This window comes from Psittacula echo (genome assembly GCF_963264785.1).
Source record: "Psittacula echo genome assembly, chromosome: 5".
NCBI lineage: Eukaryota > Metazoa > Chordata > Aves > Psittaciformes > Psittacidae > Psittacula > Psittacula echo.
This window is the reverse complement of record NC_137739.1, coordinates 86,875,741-86,893,932: the sequence shown is the minus strand read 5'-3', so window position 1 is coordinate 86,893,932 and position 18,192 is coordinate 86,875,741. Positions and strand designations below refer to the sequence as shown.

At 42.2% G+C, this 18,192-nt stretch overlaps 1 protein-coding gene across 2 annotated transcripts in view; it reads left to right on the top strand.

Annotated features, from left to right (window-relative positions):
• Positions 1-18,192, top strand: part of SHANK2 (SH3 and multiple ankyrin repeat domains 2) — a gene marked incomplete at both ends in the record, with an annotated part of 306,577 nt that overhangs the window by 74,692 nt on the left and 213,693 nt on the right. Inside the window, 3 exons of one of the 2 annotated variants that reach the window (XM_080618797.1) lie at positions 6,197-6,759; positions 10,213-10,522; positions 15,042-15,211. In XM_080618797.1, the coding sequence (XP_080474923.1) occupies positions 6,723-6,759; positions 10,213-10,522; positions 15,042-15,211 (517 nt within the window). Of the gene's footprint in view, positions 1-6,196; positions 6,760-10,212; positions 10,523-15,041; positions 15,212-18,192 lie in introns of those variants that run through there. The other variant, XM_080618796.1, reaches the window with a different exon arrangement.

Below are 18,192 nucleotides of genomic sequence, written 5' to 3'. Positions count from 1 at the left end.
GCAGGAGACCTTGAGCCCGTGGTCCGGGTTGCCCTTCTCCTTCCCCACAGCTGGCTGAGGGAGAGCACTGCAGAAACAGGACTACAAAAAGCACAGGGGTTTATTTGGAGAAGTTGCTTTCTTGCTATAGCAGTAGAGCTGGTAGATTGAAAAGGAGCCACGTGTGTTTTATTCAGATAAGCTGCTTTCTTCAAGATTGCTGATAGATTTCAGTCATGTTTTAAAATTCTCCTTCAGCTCTTGCAGCTCTCTCACTGCATTTCCTTTGCTCTCTCCTCAAGCTGCTACTTTCAAGACATCTCCCTCGTTATTGCCCATTGTTTCCTCCCCACTTCCAGCCTTTCCCGTGAAATAGGAGGGTTCCATCTCCCCACCTTTTAACGTTCCATTGTTCTGCTTCTCTTTGCACCCCTGACCCTGATTCCTTCTGCAATTGCAGCCTCTTAGCCTTCGGGATGGAGGATTTATTTCAGTTCTCAGGTAAATTCTGTTCTGTGTATCTGTATTGCTGCACTCAGAGCTTTCAGATATTTGTGGCTATTGACACACTGAATCTGGTAGGTTTATTTTTATTGTTAAGGAAACTCCATGATATTCAAACTGTTCTGGATCATCATTTCTAAACCTGTTATCTTCTAACCTATCAAAGAGATTTCAGATGTTTGATCTGACAGGTAACAAGTTTTAAGCAATACTTAGCAGTTTTAAAATTCAATCTGAATAGAAGATTCTCTGTATCCTCTTGATGTTGTATAAGCATCTGAAAGTAAAGCTGTAAGGTGAACATGTCTGCCTTCTGCAGGTGCATGCAGCTCTTTTACTCTTGCATTACTGCTGTAACCTTATTTATAATCACTCATATGAGTATGGTAAGAGAGAGTGATTGAGTTTCATTTCCCATGATTTTAAGCTCATTTTAGTGCGGCAACTGTATATTCATCAGCTTTTAGATTCCTTTGCAGTGTACCCACAACGACATACCCCTCACATGCTTAGTTCGAAAATACTTAATAGAATCATAGAATAGTTAGGGTTGGAAAGGACCTTAAGATCATCCAGTTCCAACCCCCTGCCATGGGCAGGGACACCTCACACTAAACCATGGCACCAAGGCTTTGTCCAACCTGGCCTTGAGCACCGCCAGGGATGGAGCATTCACAACTTCCCTGGGCAACCCATTCCAGTGCCTCACCACCCTTACAGTAAAGAATTTCTTCCTTATATCCAATCTAAACTTCCCCTGTTTAAGTTTGAACCCGTTACCCCTTGAATAACATGAATTGAGTAAAATGTTTCCTGCACTACTGGGAAGGCCAGCAGTGGCCAGTTCACTCCACTACATGAAAACCTGTCTCAAGTTAAGCCATGCACACAGTGCTGGATAGCTGAGAACCTTTCCAACTCCTCATTGTCATGTTTAAGCAAGTGCTGTGAACACAGCTAGGTGCTAGGCTTCTTGAGAGAGCAGAGGCTGGCCTTTGTCACTGAGAGCAGGGTTTGGGGACGGCACCGTAGCAGGAATGCCGGATGATGGAAGGGGTGTCTGGCACATGGCAGTGTAAATTGTTCTGCTATTTTTTGGTTTTCTGTCTAATTGATAACTCTTGCCATCTGTTCCTGAGCCATCCCTCTGCTTCCCTTTCCTACACACAGGCTCCTGCCCCCATTCTACCCTTCAAACTTGGACTGACTGCCCGGAGACTGCTAATGAGAGCTGACTGATATCACTAGTAGCTGGGTGGGAAGGAGATGCTAACTGTGGTGAGGGAGATACTGGGTCAGCTGAGGCTGAGCTTCTCGAACGTCATTCAAGTGATGCTTCTCTCTCAGTGCTGGTCTAACTGCTTATTCCTGAGCAGACTGCCCAGATTTCTTCAGAAAACTAATAAAACCCCCAACCTTTTTGCTTTATGAAACAGGATTAATTGTTCTTCTGAAGTTGATTCCTCCTGAATCTGTCAGCACTGTGTTCCTGAGCACCTTGTGGCTTTCTGGAATAAGTAACTAGTCTAGAAGCACTCTACCAGCTTAGGGTTTATTTCTCTTTTTTATTCCCCTAGGAGTCTTTTTGTACGTTCCAGTCTATATTTGACTCTGTCTTTTCTTGTCTAACTCTCCATTTGGTGGCTTGCGATACAGGAAGCCTATTTTATAGTGGAGAGAAATACATTTATACATGCTAAGAACTGTATTTTAACAAAGACATCGATATCTATCCAAGTTAAAGACATTTTTCTGGCAAGAACTCCAAACTGGACAAAGGTTTGAAGCATGGCAATCATAACTGTGTTCTACCATTAGCTGAGAAGCTCTTGGAGATGTGTTGGTGGGGTGATTAAGTAAGAGTGCAGCTTTGGCCAGGTCTTTTTTATTATGATTTATTATTACTATTTCTTATTATTTGTTCTAATTTTCATTATTACTTGTTTTTTCTAAAGGGCATTTAAGTGCCTAAATATAGATCTTCAAGAGTATGCAAATCATTGCTTTTCCAAAGATTTCAAATGGGAGCTACGGGCTGAGATACCTACACAATTTGGGAGCCTGATGTTATGAATGTACAAAAAAGCACTACTCAAAATTAAGAGCTCACGTTTGGATTTCTGTTTGAGGCGGCCTTTTCTTCTGAGAGACATCCCCATGCAGGGCTCACATGCATTTTCCTGAGCACCAACCAAAGAAATAGGGAATTAGGGCTTAGCTGACCTCTCTCTGTAAGGTTCTTCATGATCGTTAGGTCATGGATGCTAATGGCTTGAGGGTTATGTTATTGCTGTGTCTTAGTATACTCAAATTATTAGTTTTTGTCCTAGCTAATAATGTCAAACCTAACATTGTGAGGCAGGAAAAGGTGGAAGCTGCTGGAGTATTTTCCTTTCTAACTTCCCAACACTGCAGATTTTAGGACTTCAGTTAAAAGAAACAGATAGAATCATAGAATATTTAGGGTTGGAAAGGACCTTAAGATCATCCAGTTCCAAACCCCCTGCTGCCATGGGCAGGGACACCCCACACTAAACCATGGCACCCAAGGCCTCATCCAACCTGGCCTTGAACACCGCCAGGGATGGAGCATTCACATCCTCCCTGGGCAACCCATTCCAGTGCCTCACCAGCCTTACAGTAAAGAACTTCTTCCTTATATCTAATCTAAACTTCCCCTGTTTCAGTTTGAACCCATTACCCCTTGTCCTGCCACTACAGTCCCTGATGAAGGGTCCCTCCCCAGCACCCTTGTAGGCGCCCTTCAGATACTGGAAGGCTGCTCTGAGGTCTCCACGCAGCCTTCTCTTCTCCAGGCTGAACAGCCCCAACTTTCTCAGCCTGTCTTCATAGCTATTAGTGAAAATCAGAAAAAAAAACCCAAACTGCAGCTGCAAATAGTTGACTGGCTTCCTTGATTGTCATATTTTCCAGTCATACAATAGTGTTTATAGCACTGTGCTCTGCCATGAGGAAGAAATTCTATTTCCTGCACTGGGGAAAAGACAGACACTTCAATGGTATAAAGCGCTCACTCGTCAGGTGATGTCTCCGCTGGTGTGGATTGGAAAGAGTTCCTACAATTGCCGCGAAACTCAATCATTTCCAGTGACTTTAATATTTTTTATGTTTTTCTAGCACTGATTGGAATCCTCTGGATGATGAAATGCTACAGCTCTGGCAAGAATCTAATAAAAATACCCCCTGGGATTGATTTTGATTGACTACACTTGCCTGTCTGCTTTTATTTTGCTGTATATGATCGGACATGAATGAGCACAATTGAGTTAACCCTTTCCTCACCTCCCTGCTGTGGTTAGGTGCTTAAACTATTGTTATTTTCAAACACTGACCCCGACATAAAGGAAGAGGCAGTTTGAGGATTCAACTCCAAGGTTTCTGCACCAGGGTCACCTTCTCAGTAAAACAGGATGTTCTGCTTGGAGAAACAGGAGCAGCGCTGGGCTTCCATCTCTTTGTAGATAGTTACTGCTTATAGCCAGTATATGATTTTCTGTGGATGTGTTCTGGTTACTGAAGCACAGACAAGGAGGCAATGATTTTCTTCCTTCCCTGGAGGCATAACAGGTAATTTTCCTCTTGAAGTATACAGGGATGGACTTTGCTAAAAAGTAAAGAACACCAGCAAGCACTTGCCTGACTTTTATAAAGGATTCTCTTAGCTTAATCAGTAAGCAAGAAATTAAGATGAAAATCACTTTCCTGAGCATTTCAGGAACTACCACTGTAAAACACACTTCTCTCAGTCTCTGTTTGCCTATTGAAGCAGGAGTGCCACTAGGTACTAACCTAGATATTAGGAAAGTTAGATAGAATTAGATGTTAGGAAGAAGTTCTTCCCTGTGAGGGTGGTGAGACACTGACATGGCTTGCCCAGAGAACCTGTGGCTGCCCCATCCCTGGCAGTGTTCAAGGCCGGGTTGGACAGGGCTTGGAGCTTAGTGGAAGGTGTCCCTGCCCATGGCAGGGGGTTGGAACTGGATGAACTTTAAGGTGCCTTCCAACCCAAAACATTCTGTGATTCTATAATACTGAGGTTTTTTATGCAGAATTCATGAGCCCTTGTGTACTAAGTTTAGTTAGAAAGTACTATGAAAATATAAAATATTATTTATAATTATAGTTCCTTTGCCACTTGTAGCTCCAAACATAATCAAGGGATTGAATGAAGATAGTAGAAAAAGCAATACACAGAAGCTTATAATTCAAATTAGTGGCATGTGGTTCTGACATAGCAGTTCCTCTTCTGGAACCGATATTGATTCTTCTAAATGCACTAAATGAATTCTAAATGAATTTTAAAGTTAGTGACTGACAGTTCAAAGTTGTTCTTTGGAAAGACTTGCATCTTTTCAAAGTTAAGAAGGAAATTCTTCCTGTTAAATAAAGATGTTTAGTGATGTACATGTGCTGCATCCAACAGTTCCTCTGGTAAGATTTCCACCTGCTAAGAATAGATGCTTTTAAAGATAAATTGAACCAAAGCATAAAATTATATTAGTGAAGAGATAGATTCCTTTCTTGGTAAATTAATAACTGTATAAACACTGCAATGTGAAGTTGAAACTATTAAATTTATGTATGCTTACTAATCCTTTTCAGTGTTCTGCTAAATAAGAGATCATTATGTACAGAGAGGTTAAATCTGTTCAGGTCAATCCATTCAATCCATTTTCTATCTTTCTTGAAGCAGTTTTCTCAGTAAGAAAAAGACCCAATTCTCAAATCAGATGCATTAGTGATCAATGGAGATGTCTGAAATGGAATAAGTATTTATTAACTGCTCTACAGTTTATACCCTCTGAAGGCAAGTTTTAAGTGGAGGCTACTCTCTCTTTTTTAAACAGTGAATTTCTCCTTCTTTGGAATCTTTATATCTCACATTATAACTAGTTATGCTTGAAATTTTGGTGACTGTTAGCACCTCCCCCTGCTTCCTATCAGCCTGTTTCAGTTACTTGCTCTTCCTCTGGGAGCATTTTGCACTGGCTGGCATAGCTATCTATAGACATTTCTCTTCAGAGTTAGTACTTTGAAACCTGCAGTGGCTCCATCATTGATTTTCTGGCATCTGCGCTGAGTTTAATGAAATGGCTTGGTCAAATTTTTGTACTTTTACAGGAAAAAGTACAATAAGAAATTGTGTTTTATTCCAGTGCAGTAGGACTGGAAAATAGTTGTATTTGTATCTTGTTTCAGACTGGAATATAGGCCACGTACAGATCTGCTGTTTAGCGGCAGTTTTGTCTCTGTTCTTAACGTAGTCATTGTGTGAAGCTGGGTGTGATTTGTACTTTTCCTCACATTGGCTCTTTGGAGCGTTGCAGTGAGCAAGCTGATAAATAGCAAAACCCCGATAAATAGCAGGAAAACAGATAAGTAGCAAAAGGGAAATAGATAGCAAAAGGCAGATAAACAGCAAAAGGGAGATAGATAGCAAAAGGGAAATAAATAGCAAAAATGAGATAGAATAGCAAAAGGGAAATAAATAACAAATGGGAAATAAATAGTAAAAGGGAAATAGAGGAAAAAAAGCAAATAAATAGCAACCCCCCCAATAAATTAATGGCAGAAGGCAAAAAAATGGCAAGAAACCTCTGTGCACTGAGTCAGCTGTGCAAGTTTCAAAGCTAGATGACTTGTACAGCAGCCCTCGCCTCTGCCCAGGTTTCCTTCCCCTGTTGCACCCTGTGGGGTGCTGCTGCAAACTCTTCTTCCCGCCTGGCTCCCCCCCTGCCCTTCGCAAAGAGGAATCCGGGGCCCCCCTCGGAGCATCCTCAGCCCCGCGCTGGCTCCTGCACAAAGGCAGCGCTCGCGGAAGCGCTCGCATCCTCTGCGAGGCTGTGGCGGTCGGTGGTGTTCACATGACTAATGCTGTGAAAGATAGCAGGGTTTTTTGTAAGGTTCTTTCTATTTTTTTGAGCAGCTCCAGTCTATGCACAGTTGGCTCCCAGCTGACAGACAGAATGTGGGGTGGGCTTTGTCACCAGAACGCTGGGTACCGCATGCCCAGCTATGCTCGCAATTACACAGTGCCCGGAAACCTGCTGCTTATGTCAGGGTGCAGGCAGCCTGAACACATAGAAACTGGGTAGCTTGATTCAGAGATTTTTATTATTTTTTATATTTTTGGTGGTGGTGTTTTTTTTTTTTTGCCTCTTTTCTTCCCAGCCAAGGTTATATAATGAGGGGATTGCTGCTAAAGTAAAAAGGGAAAAATGAAGTCTTTGTTAAATGCCTTCACAAAGAAAGAAGGTAAGCAATGAAAGCAGAACACTTTGATGTTTCAGACCGGTGTTTTCTTGTGTACAGTGAATATGATGGGCTTAGTGACTCTATAATTAATCAATTCCTGCAGTTTCTTTATCAGAGTTATTTTATTTAGGCATTTAGGCAACTGATTATTAAGGCTGGATGTGACTTTATTCATTTTAGTTTTTTTCTCTGAAAAATCAAATACTTATAAAAGATGGGTTTGTTCCCTAAGAAATGCATTTGAAGACCCAGAAGGAATTTCCTAGGTGAATGTTGTCAGTGAGTGGGGCTGAATTGCCCCTTCAGATGTATGAAGTGCCAGGAATAGAATACTGAGAGCGGGAGGAAGGATTAAATGGTGCTTTTAGGGATGATAATTTTAAACTTTAGGAGCATGAAATGAGTTCAGGCGTTTTCATGTCATTTTATATGGAGTGTTTTTCCCAAACAAGTTTTGTGCCAGTTTATACTTCCAGTTCTGACCAGGGGGAAATATTAGGGGAAGACTGAGTCCAACAGGGGTTAAAGTGTGGACGTTTGCATTCCATCATTCTGTGTTGTGGTTCTCTAATTGTGCAAATAATATCAATAATGATTATAAGAAGCAGCTAAAAAAATATCCACCCACTTACAGTTTGCAGATTGCTGGGGAAAAGAAACAGTTGGGGAGAATATTAATCACTTTAGGCACGGAAATGCTTATTTTTAACTCTTTCTATAAAAGATTTGTGTTAGACACACGTCAATTGGTGTAATTAGTCAGCCCCTTTCCTGGTTATTTTCTGTAGTAAAGGCTAATTTTGCTTGTGCTTCTCTCATTAAGAACGGAACATTAATAACAAAGGGAAAGATAACTCCTACATGGTGATATAAAATCCTTCTCATGTACATAAGGGAAAAAGAGTTAATGTGGCACCTGGAGAGTGTGGATACATACAAAAGAGACCCTGTTTTTCCAGTAGGAATGAATATGCCAGTTTTGCGTGTTCTGAAATGTGTCGGTGTAAAGGTGCTCTGCAGTTCTTTGTCTGTCCTGTCACAGTGCCCCAGTACCATGCCCTGTGTGCTCCCTCACTCTTCTGATGGAAGATATCCCACCAATCTCACCAGAGTTGCAGTAAAAACCCCAAAAATGTTGGCATTGCTTGGTTTTAGCAATCTGTGACTGCACAACTGGGCAATGTGCTTGCAGTGTTACCTGTTCACGGTCATGACAGATTCAAATCCGAGGGTCAGATCCAGTTCTCACTGAAGTCCAAGCCAAACTTTGGCGACCTGAAGAGAGCAGCATGAGACCCTCAGGTAGCAAAACGATGTGCAGAACATTCCCTCTATCCAGTTCTTTCTCCTTGACTGGAATTACAGTAGCTCTCCTGCTTTATTGTACCTGGGAAAGATCCCCTATCTTCAGTGAAGTAATTCTGGGAGTCATATTCCGAATGTCAGAGCTACAGGGATGCACAGATGGCACGTCTGTGACATGTACATCAGTGCAGAGGGTCTGTGTATGTTAATTTTGGAAGGAAGTGCTGTGAGTTCTCCTTAAGTTCGTGCTAACCGGGGCTGTCACTGTGACCTGTGAAGCACCAGGGTCCTTTCCGTGACACACTCCGCTGCTTTGAAACCTAAATAAATAACAAAGAACTGGGAATATCCTGAAAACGATACAGTTTCTGCCAGTTTCTAGCATAAATATTGGACTTTATCCTCTGTAACAGCTTTTAAAGACGACTTCCCTTATTTCAGCCTTGTTTCAAATGAATGGCAATGAATTGAAAGCCCTTTCTCTCCGTGCACTCTGTTCTCTTGCTCAGTCGGTCTGATATTGTTGAGCTATTTACTAGAGAAAGTTACAGCTCATTAGAAATACAAAAGTTGTTCATTTAAAGTATTCAGCATCACAGTTAATCCTAAACTGGTTCTGGTGAAAACAACATAAACCATTCTTCTCCTTGCACTCCCATCTTTATTTTCTGTTATGAATATGCTTTCAGTTTTGCTCTGAAACCTGAAGTGTTGGTGTGTTCTCTCAATTAAAGGCTGTATTTCAAGGCAGGACAGATTGACTCCTATGTATACTCATATTTCTGTGCGTTTATTTACTTGCTCAGTATGACAGACATTCTTACTGTGGTTTTTGTGTGTTTTTGAAGGGTATTGAATGCGTAGACATTTCTGGCACATTATAAATGGCACTTTAGACATGTAGGATGATATTTTGTGGGGCTTCTTTCCCAATTGAAATAGGTTTTTTTTTCCCCCTGACAATTACAACAGCTCAATGAAGTCCTCAGAATAATGCCAGCCTGCCTTTTGTTAGTTACACAACTGTGGCTGTTCAGATGTAAATATGTGCACTTTGGATCAAATCCTGAAATAAATTAATGACAGTAGTTGCATGAATGGGGACTGAGGCAAGAATGAGTTGTCAGGGTCAGCTCCTTTATTCCCTTATAATATGGGTGGGAAATGCCATTGCATCTGGGGATAACTGGGTGCCTTTTATAAGGAAATTTGCCTTTGAAGTTGCACTTGGAGCTCACTGACCCATTACAGTGAGAAAAGGAGAACTGGAGAGCATGGTGTCTGCTTGTAATAGTCTTGTGTGACTGCAGCACTGTACCAGTAATGCTGAGGAAAGAATGGGCCCTCTGGTTTGTAGCAGATCTTATTGCCCTTGCTTTTGTTTTCTGTTATGACTGTTTCATTAATCAGTATATAGCAGCCTGTGGATACAGTCATGTTCTCTTTGGGACACGGCATGTGACAGAGTGAGTGTATTACCCTGGGGTAATATGTTCTATATACAATAGTAATAGAGGCAGTAGAAATGCCTAGATTAGAAAGAACAGGATACCTGGGGATTACAGCAGTGTAATAGAGTTCTGCCAGGAGAAAAATCTCTGTCCTCAATTTTCAACCTGGAGGATGAGGGTAAGGTGACTGTTAACACTACAGATTTCAGGTTGGGCTAAAAACTAAACCATCCCTAAGCTTGGGATGGACCAAAATCCTCCCAGTTTGGGTGCCAATGGGAGAAGGAAGTTGCAAGTTCACACATCAAAAATGCAGCCCTATTCTGTAGATGTTCCTATTCTGTATCAGGTTTCCTGATTGAATATGACAACATAGCACAAATATGAGCTTCGTGAGACTCAACCTTGGCCATAATGAGGTGTTTCCTCTTTCCTAGGCTGTAGTTCAGACTATTTAGCAGGCTTATGCTGCTGGTGTCAACTGACTATTCATTAAAGCCAGTGAACAGGTTGACATTGCTCAGTTGTTTTGGGGTTTAATGGTGTTATAATGAATGCAATTAGCTATGCAGGCAAGGTGGATTTCTGTCTTTGCAGAAGAAACAATGCCATCTGTTGCTGAATCTTTTTATGGGAGGTAAACGTATATGAATGGTGAAATCATCTGTGATTACCCTGGATGTCTTTCTTTACACAGTGCCCTTTAGAGAGGCTCCCACCTACTCAAACAGAAGGCGGAGACCTCCGAGCACCTTAGCAGCACCTCGGATCTTGCTTCGTTCCAACAGTGACAACAATCTGAACATCAACAACCTCCCTGAGTGGTCAGCCTCCTCCTCTGCTTCTTCACACCGCAGCCTTTCACCTCATCTACTTCAACAGATGCAGAATAATCCTAATGGAACTGTAAAAACTGTGGGGAGTTACACTCCATCCTCCCGGAGCCGCTCGCCATCCCTGAACAGGCTGGGAGAGGATGCCAAACGGCAGCAGCACAGGCACATCAGGTGTGTTTTGGACTATTTGCGCAGCATGACATCCCTAAGGTCATCGCTGCCATGTTCTTTTATGCAGCCTTTAAAGTTCAGCAAAGCTCAGCAGTGACTTAACAGTGAGTTTGCACCTCCAAATCAAGGTGCTGGTTCTCAGGATCTTAAAATAGTTGAAATATTGAGTGTATTTAACAGCAAAGTAAAATGTTTCTGAGATACTTGGTCCCTTCATGAAACTACTGGTCGTGCCAGAAACCTGTGTTGGAGCAGCTCGTGGGTGATGAAGCAGAGACAGTTTCTCTCTTTTGTAGATGTGTGCTGAACCAAGGAGTAAAATAGAGGGAATAACGGGGGGGAAATAAGTGAGGCTGTGTAGGAGGCTGGCTCAGAGCAATGGGGGTTTCTTGAGATGCTGCTGCTAGATGTCATGGGCTTCTTTCATGATTATCCTTGCTGCAGGGTTTCGTGTTCCCTGTGACTTTGCTGCTTTTCCTTTCCTCTTGAATTGCAAGTGTGATTCAGCAGGCACTCTGCAAATACCCTGCAGCTATGTCCCACTGGGACTGAATAATTAGAGTGCTGTAGGTATTGCAAGCAATATGATAAACCAGAGGATCGTCTCTAAGCTTTCATCACAAATGTGGGCTTCAGCTTTGTGAAGCTACTGCCCTGTGAATAGGCAATTACAGGTTCACTTCAAGGAGGACTCAGGAACTGCATGTCAAGTGTGCAAGTGATGGAGCTGCACCAGGACAAGGAGTTGAAGCACAGGGCAGAAATGAAGGAAGGCAGAGCTGAGTACTGACAGAGGGAATTCGAGCTTGACTAGTTTGACCAAATACATCTAATTCACTGATCACTTAAAAATATCTGGCCTTGCCTCTCCTTTTCCCTAATATCAGAACCCATCCACTGTTCAGAGTAGGAAAGGACATGAGAATTGTTAAGAAAAGCAGGTGTTGGTTTCTATTTGTCATTTGTAGGTGTAATGGATCTTTAGTTGGGTTTTCAGTTCAGTAAAACAAAACGTCATGAAGCTGAAGCTGTCACCTATTACCTTGCACATTCTTCTCTCCTTGGCTGCAGGCACCCAAACTGAGAAGCAGTATTTGTGACAGGAACAATACTGCTGGAGAGTGGAAACATGGTGCTTTGTGAAAAAATAGTTGTCTGCAATGTAAGAATCACTGGGAGGAGCAGGAACCAAATTGCTTATGCCAGTGGTGTCATGCAGTAGAGCAAAATTCAATGCCTTAAGGGGGCCTGCAGGAAATCTGGAGGGGGTCATTTTACAAGGGCCTGTAGGGACAGGACAAAGGGGAATGGCTTTAACCTGACAGAGGGGAGATACACATGAGATCTTAGGAAACAAATTCTTCCCTGTGAGGGTGCTGAGGCGCTGGCACAGGGTGCCCAGAGAAGCTGTGGCTGCCCCATCCCTGGCAGTGTTCAAGGCCAGGCTGGACACAGGGGCTTGGAGCAACCTGCTCTAGTGGAAGGGGTCCCTGCCCATGGCAGGGGTTGGAACTGGGTGAGCTTTAAGGTCCCTTCCAACACAAACCACCGTGTGATTCTATGAAACTCACCTTCCTTTGTTGTATGTTACAAGAAGGGCAAAGTCTCACTGCCTTATAATTCAGATGACACTTCCTCACAGGGACCTGTATCAGCTTAAAACCAGTTTATAACGAGGCTTTGCTTAGGTGAGGAGGTGGGCCCGGGATGCTTCTCAGAGAATGAGTGCCCTGATATTCCCCTGGATGCTGCTGATGCCACCAGTGGGGGGGGGGGTTTACCTTACAGTCAATGATTATTTTAGCTGGAAGGGATAAAAAGTGCTTTTTCATCAGTATTCCTGGGATAACACACTTGCAAATCCTTGAAGTATAAACAGCCCTTTGAGATGGCAGGAACAATTAAATTACTTTGGAATAAGCAAACATGTATTTGCTTTGACTTTATTCAGCCACTTCCCTCTTCCCTTTCTGAAAGCACATCATTTTGAAAAGTAGCCCAAATGATAGTGGAAACCAGTTTAATGCCTGATATTTGGTGGAAGTAACATTCTGGTCTGTCTCTTAGTGCATCAGTATCACAGCTACTTAAAGTGCCACCCAGCTGCAGAGTTTCATATGCACCATCAAGACTTGTTTCAGAGCTGTCCAGAGTACATGCAAGTAGTGAGAAGAAAGCTGGAGGCTCTCTACAGACAACTAAAAGGATTTTATGTACGATTTTTCCTGCAAGCAATGCCTTTTCCTGCCCCAGGCCTGTTTTGAAGTCAGGAATGGCACCTTGCATGACACCATGCTCACAGATTTTGTTTAACTCTATGACCACCTACTTACTGTCAGCTAAATGTGGGAATTGTTGCTGTCTCTGCTTATTATTTGCAAGTAATATATTCACCACGAAGCTGTTGCTCCCCTTAGAGATGAAAAAGCCTTTTTGACATAGGAAGGAGTGGGTTCTGGAGCAGAAGCAGCCATAAAGTTAAGAGTATGATGAAGGGTCAATGAGGTTTGTAGGGTTGACACTGTGGAAAGGGGCCTGAAAGTGATACTGAAAGGGGTTCATGTGAGGTTTACAGCCTCTGTGGCTTGGATATTGATCTTCTTGTACCAAACTGGTGGTGTGGGAAGCTGGCACCCTTCCTATGGGATTTGTCACTGTGATGAGTGAAAGGAGGTGCCAGCCCAGCCGCAGTCAGGGCTGAGCCATCAGGGACAGCCACCTTCTGAGTGAAAGGGAAACATCCACACGTCTGGAACCTCCACATCCTCCTCCTGCTGCTTCATGGCATGGGACTCACTTGGCTGGGAGCCCAAACTGGGGACAAGGTGGGAGAAGAAAGATCTTTTATTTTTAAGAAGTCATCTATGCCACGGTGCAGCCCTGATTTCCATTAGCAAACTGTCTCATGAGAAGGTCTCCCTTCGGTGTGAAGGTTAAATGTACCATTTCCCCCTCACCTTTCACAGAGAGAAAATGAATGTATCTTCTAGGGCAGGAGTTAAAAGAAAATATTGGGACATAACAGTGTGAATAGCTGCTACCTGCCTGCTGCCAGGCTAGGGAGAAAATAAAGCTTGCTACAAGTGGATATCAGATGTGTAGCAGCAGTTTATAGATCTGGGTTCTTTTGTGGTGATGACTGTTTCTTCACTTAAAAAGGAGAAAGGGATGGAGCAAAAGAACTGAAACCCAAACGTCATCTTTTCGTGTCTTCCTTTAAACAACCGTGAGAGTCGGCTGAGGTTTCTGATGTAAACTCCATCCCAGGCATGCAGCCAGAGCCCACTTTTAAACTCTTTATTAGAACCTGTTCACAGTGTAGAAGAATGGAAGAACAAGGTGAAAAGAGGATGCTGTTGCAAATGGTAAAGAAGTTACTGCAGGAATGTGGAAGTGTTCCTCATATGAAATACCCACTGTGTTCAGGGATTTTTTTACCGGACAACTTCTTTACCTATAATGAGAGCCTTATTGACTCCTATTTTAGTAGGAGTTTGGTTAAAAACAAGGGCAAAACCAAGTAAACTCGTATTTCGTTTTGATTATTGCTATAAGAAATAAGTGTGAGACATTTTCTTTCCCCTTACAAGGAAGTGAGTGGAGTGTTACAGTGCTAGATCATCATTAGATCATTCTTCTTCTTTTGGTACCCTGTGTTTTTCCTATAAATCTTTATGAATATTCTTCTTTCTCATTAATATTTTCTGATTCTAGACTTTCTGTGTAAGACCCCAAGTGGTATCTCCTGTAAGTTTGCACCCTCTTTAATATTTGCCTTTCTCTTTGTGTATTTTTGATGGTTCACTCATTGTCTGGAGGTTTATTAATGATCTTATGCATTGTTCACTGTCTTTATACACCATAAGCAGATTGTGTGCTGGTTGATGACCTAGGGCTTCTGCGGGCATACCATGCTGAAGTCAACTGGGAGAGCTATTGATTGCCATCAGTAGGGAATGGTCTTTTGGAGGAAATGTTAGGCCTAAGAACCATGTTTTGTGCAGACCTAAAATTGAGCTCTAGGCCTTGGAGTGATGAAGTAACTTGATTATTCAGTCCCTTTAGATAATAATTCAATTGTGTTGATTGCCCAGTTAACATTACAGTATTACAGAGATGGCCATTCCCAAGAGTAACTGTAAATACTGATGTTTTAAAGTCTTTCTGACAAGTTGTGATGCTTCTAATGTATGCTTTACATATCAGTTTTAAACTTCATCAGGGTCTGTGAATGTGCAAATTTAATTTGCAGAGAAACTAAAAACTTCAGTGTTATGTGCTTTCTTTTCCACGCCATCATGGTCAGATAAATATTGATCCTGTTTCCTACTGAAAGATTTCAACCATTGAAAGGATGGGTTTAGGATGAGAAATGTGTGTTTTTCCTGCAGGGTTAGATGTCTTACTGGAAGACAATTATGTTATTCACTGCTTAATTTAATCCTGCTAATGTGATGGTAAATTATTGACTTTGCCTGTTTTAAATACCCAGTTAATGTATTTTCATTTCCATTTCCAGTGCCGTTTACAGTCCTAGTGCCAACAAGGATACTCTGTCTGCCTTGGATTATCAGGGTCCAAAACGCAAGCTTTACAGTGCTGTACCTGGAAGACTTTTTATTGTCGTTAAGCCATATCAACCTCAAGGGGAAGGGGAGATTCATCTGCACAAAGGAGACAGAGTCAAAGGTGAGTACATAATGAGTTTTGAATAACCATTTTTTCTGCTAGATGCAAATTTTCTCTTAAAATTCTATTTTAGGAGGGAAATCTGTTTCGTAAGGTGCTGTTACGCATTTGTTTCTTTGCAGGGCATTTGCTCCTAGATCTATTTTGTAACCAAAGCTTATTTAGCTACTATTTCCACTGTAAATGACTTCCAAGTGCTACTGAAATTCAGCAATATGTGCAGTAATAGCAGCATTGTCTTTTACACAAAGCACGTAGTTTGCTTCTGTAGTCATTATAGAAAGACAACTCCAGGGCTTTAAAAGGTTGTAAACATGTCAGCTATCTGAGCAGCTCAGGAAGGAAACAAGGATAAGGTCAAGTCTTTTCAAGCCTTTTCCTCAAGGAGCAATTTATTGGCTAAGTAGAAGAAGTCCCCTCGTGAGACTTCGGGTAAGTAGGGAGGTAGGACCTGCAGTAAATATCTTGGGGTGGAAGTGTGGCAGTGCATGTATAATGTCTGTCCACTGGTGCACTTCCCAACTAAGAGTACGCTAAAAGCAAGGCCAGACTTTGTGTTATTATTTTGAAGGCATTAAGTACATCCAGGAATGGCTGAGAAAGTGGGCAATGTGGTTTATGGGATTCACCTTCCAGGGTGCATTACTACAGCTGTGGTTTTACACATCCAGGTACAACTGGTCAGGGAAGAAAAAGACTTTCTGCTCAGTTCATGCAAAACAAATATCAGTTATGAAAATCAAGTAAAAGGGAAAAAGTCGGTGTCCTAAATAAGTGTTAGGCAGCTGAAAATTTCCTTGCATCAGAAACTACTTATCTTACAAAGTAAAACTTCAAATATCTCCTCCCTTGAGCCTGCAAACAGTAGTTGTTAAAAATGGGGAGCCATTAGAAGGTGTTTTGTGTTTTTATGTTTGGATGTGGCTGGTTCTGAAGTGCCTGTGGGTTTAATCATTGTTGTTAACTCAAGCTTTCAGGAAGTGTAGGACAGAAATCTGAAGAATGCTGTGCTTAGAGATAAAGCATACACAAGATTAATTTTAAATACAAGGATGAAGGAAGAAGGTTAAACTAAAGAGAGCTGGTGATGTCTGTAGGGCTGAAAAGACAATTTTGCAGTTCTGGGAGATTGTGCCCTGATGACCTCTGGAGCAGTGATGATGATCTGAAGAAAATACAGCACAAGAACCTTTGGAAGAGTTCATATGAACACTTTATAAAACATTATAAAAGTTCCCAATTAGTGGAAGTTACCTAAGCTGCAGTAAAAGTAACCAAACAAAGCTTTGAGGTTTTAGATTTTCTTGGGAATGCCAAATACCAATTAAAATTCAACTCCTAAACTGCAGAAGTCATCTTCAAATTCAAACAAAATAGACAGAGCTTTGCATGGGACGAGCTTTTGGAACCAGCTTTGAAACCATCTGGGATATCATAGAACCATAGAATGGTTTGGGTTGGAAAGGACCTTAAGATCATCCAGTTCCAACCCCCTGCCATGGGCAGGGACACCTCACACTAGACCATGTCACCCAAGTCTCTGTCCAACCTGGCCTTGAACACTGCCAGGGATGGAGCATTTACCACTTCTTTGGGCAACCTCTGCCAGTGTCTCAGCACACTCACAGTAAAGAACTTCCGGATATCTAACATGAACTTCCCCTGTTTCAGTTTAAACCCATTCCCCTATATGAGACTAAATGCAAAAGGAGTAACACGTAAGAGCACTTCATAAAAGCCTTCAGGTGTCAAACGAATGAGTAGAGTCTGGAGAGAGGTGAAGCTACTTTAGGAGTAACTGGCATGGAAAAATGTAAAACAGATTAAAAGCAAATTAATCTTTTCATACCTTTACAAAAGAATACTGGCTCTTGGGTTAAAATATGAAGGCCCAGAATGTTCCACATGGAGGTTGCACTGGAAGGGTGGAGAAACAGAACAGTTAAGAAAGGTGCTTGTTGGTCAGTTACAAGAAAATGAAGAAAACTTGCATATAGTGGGGAAAAAAGGTTTTTAAAAGGCCAGCCAGACCTCTGCTCATTTGTGATCTCAGCAAATTCAGCAACCCAGGAAGAGCTGCCAGTGCCTGCAAAGGATGAAATCTTGGGGGTTGTGATTGGCACTAAATCACTTCCTACACTGTGTGTGTTTACCAAGAGCTAGGAGGTGTCAACAGATAAAGGAGGAGTGTGGTTGAGCACCATCATCTAGTTTTGTGGGATGCTGTACAAGGTTATGTTCAGTTCACTGGTTGGATTTAAAGATGTAGCGATGGTTTTGTTCGTGTGGAGGATGTAAGATTAACATGGATTCTTGTCCCCGCAATAAAACAATGGAGACTCCAGGCAGTTCTGGAGTAAGACAAAGCAGAGAATGTGTTCCCTGGCAAAAGAGGAAACAGTGCACCAGGTTGATGCTGAATTTTGTAGAGGCATCTGTTATCTGGCTGCTTGTTTAAATTAGAATTTGAGACTATTACATGCAAAAATATCCATAGAATAAAGGATTAAAATTTCTGTAATGTAACAGAACCATAGAATGGTTTGGTTTGGAAAGGACCTTAAGATGATCAAGTTCCAACCGCCCTGCCATGGGCAGGGACACCTCACACTAGACCATGACGCCCAATGCTCTGTCCAACCTGGCCTTGAACACTGCCAGGGATGGAGCATTCACCACTTCTTTGGGCAACCGCTGCCAGTGCCTCAGCACCCTCACAGTAAAGAATTTCTTCCTTATATCTAACCTGAACTTCCCCTGTTTAAGTCTGAACCCATGACCCCTTGTCCTGTCACTACAGCCTCTAATGAAGAGTCCCTCCCCAGCATCCTTGTAGGCCCCCTTCAGATACGGGAAGGCTGCTATGAGGTCTCCATGCAGCCTTCTCTTCTCCAGGCTGAACAGCCCCAACTTTCTCAGCCTGTCTCCATACAGGAGGCTCTCCAGCCTCCTTATCATCTTATTGGTCTCCTCTTGGACTT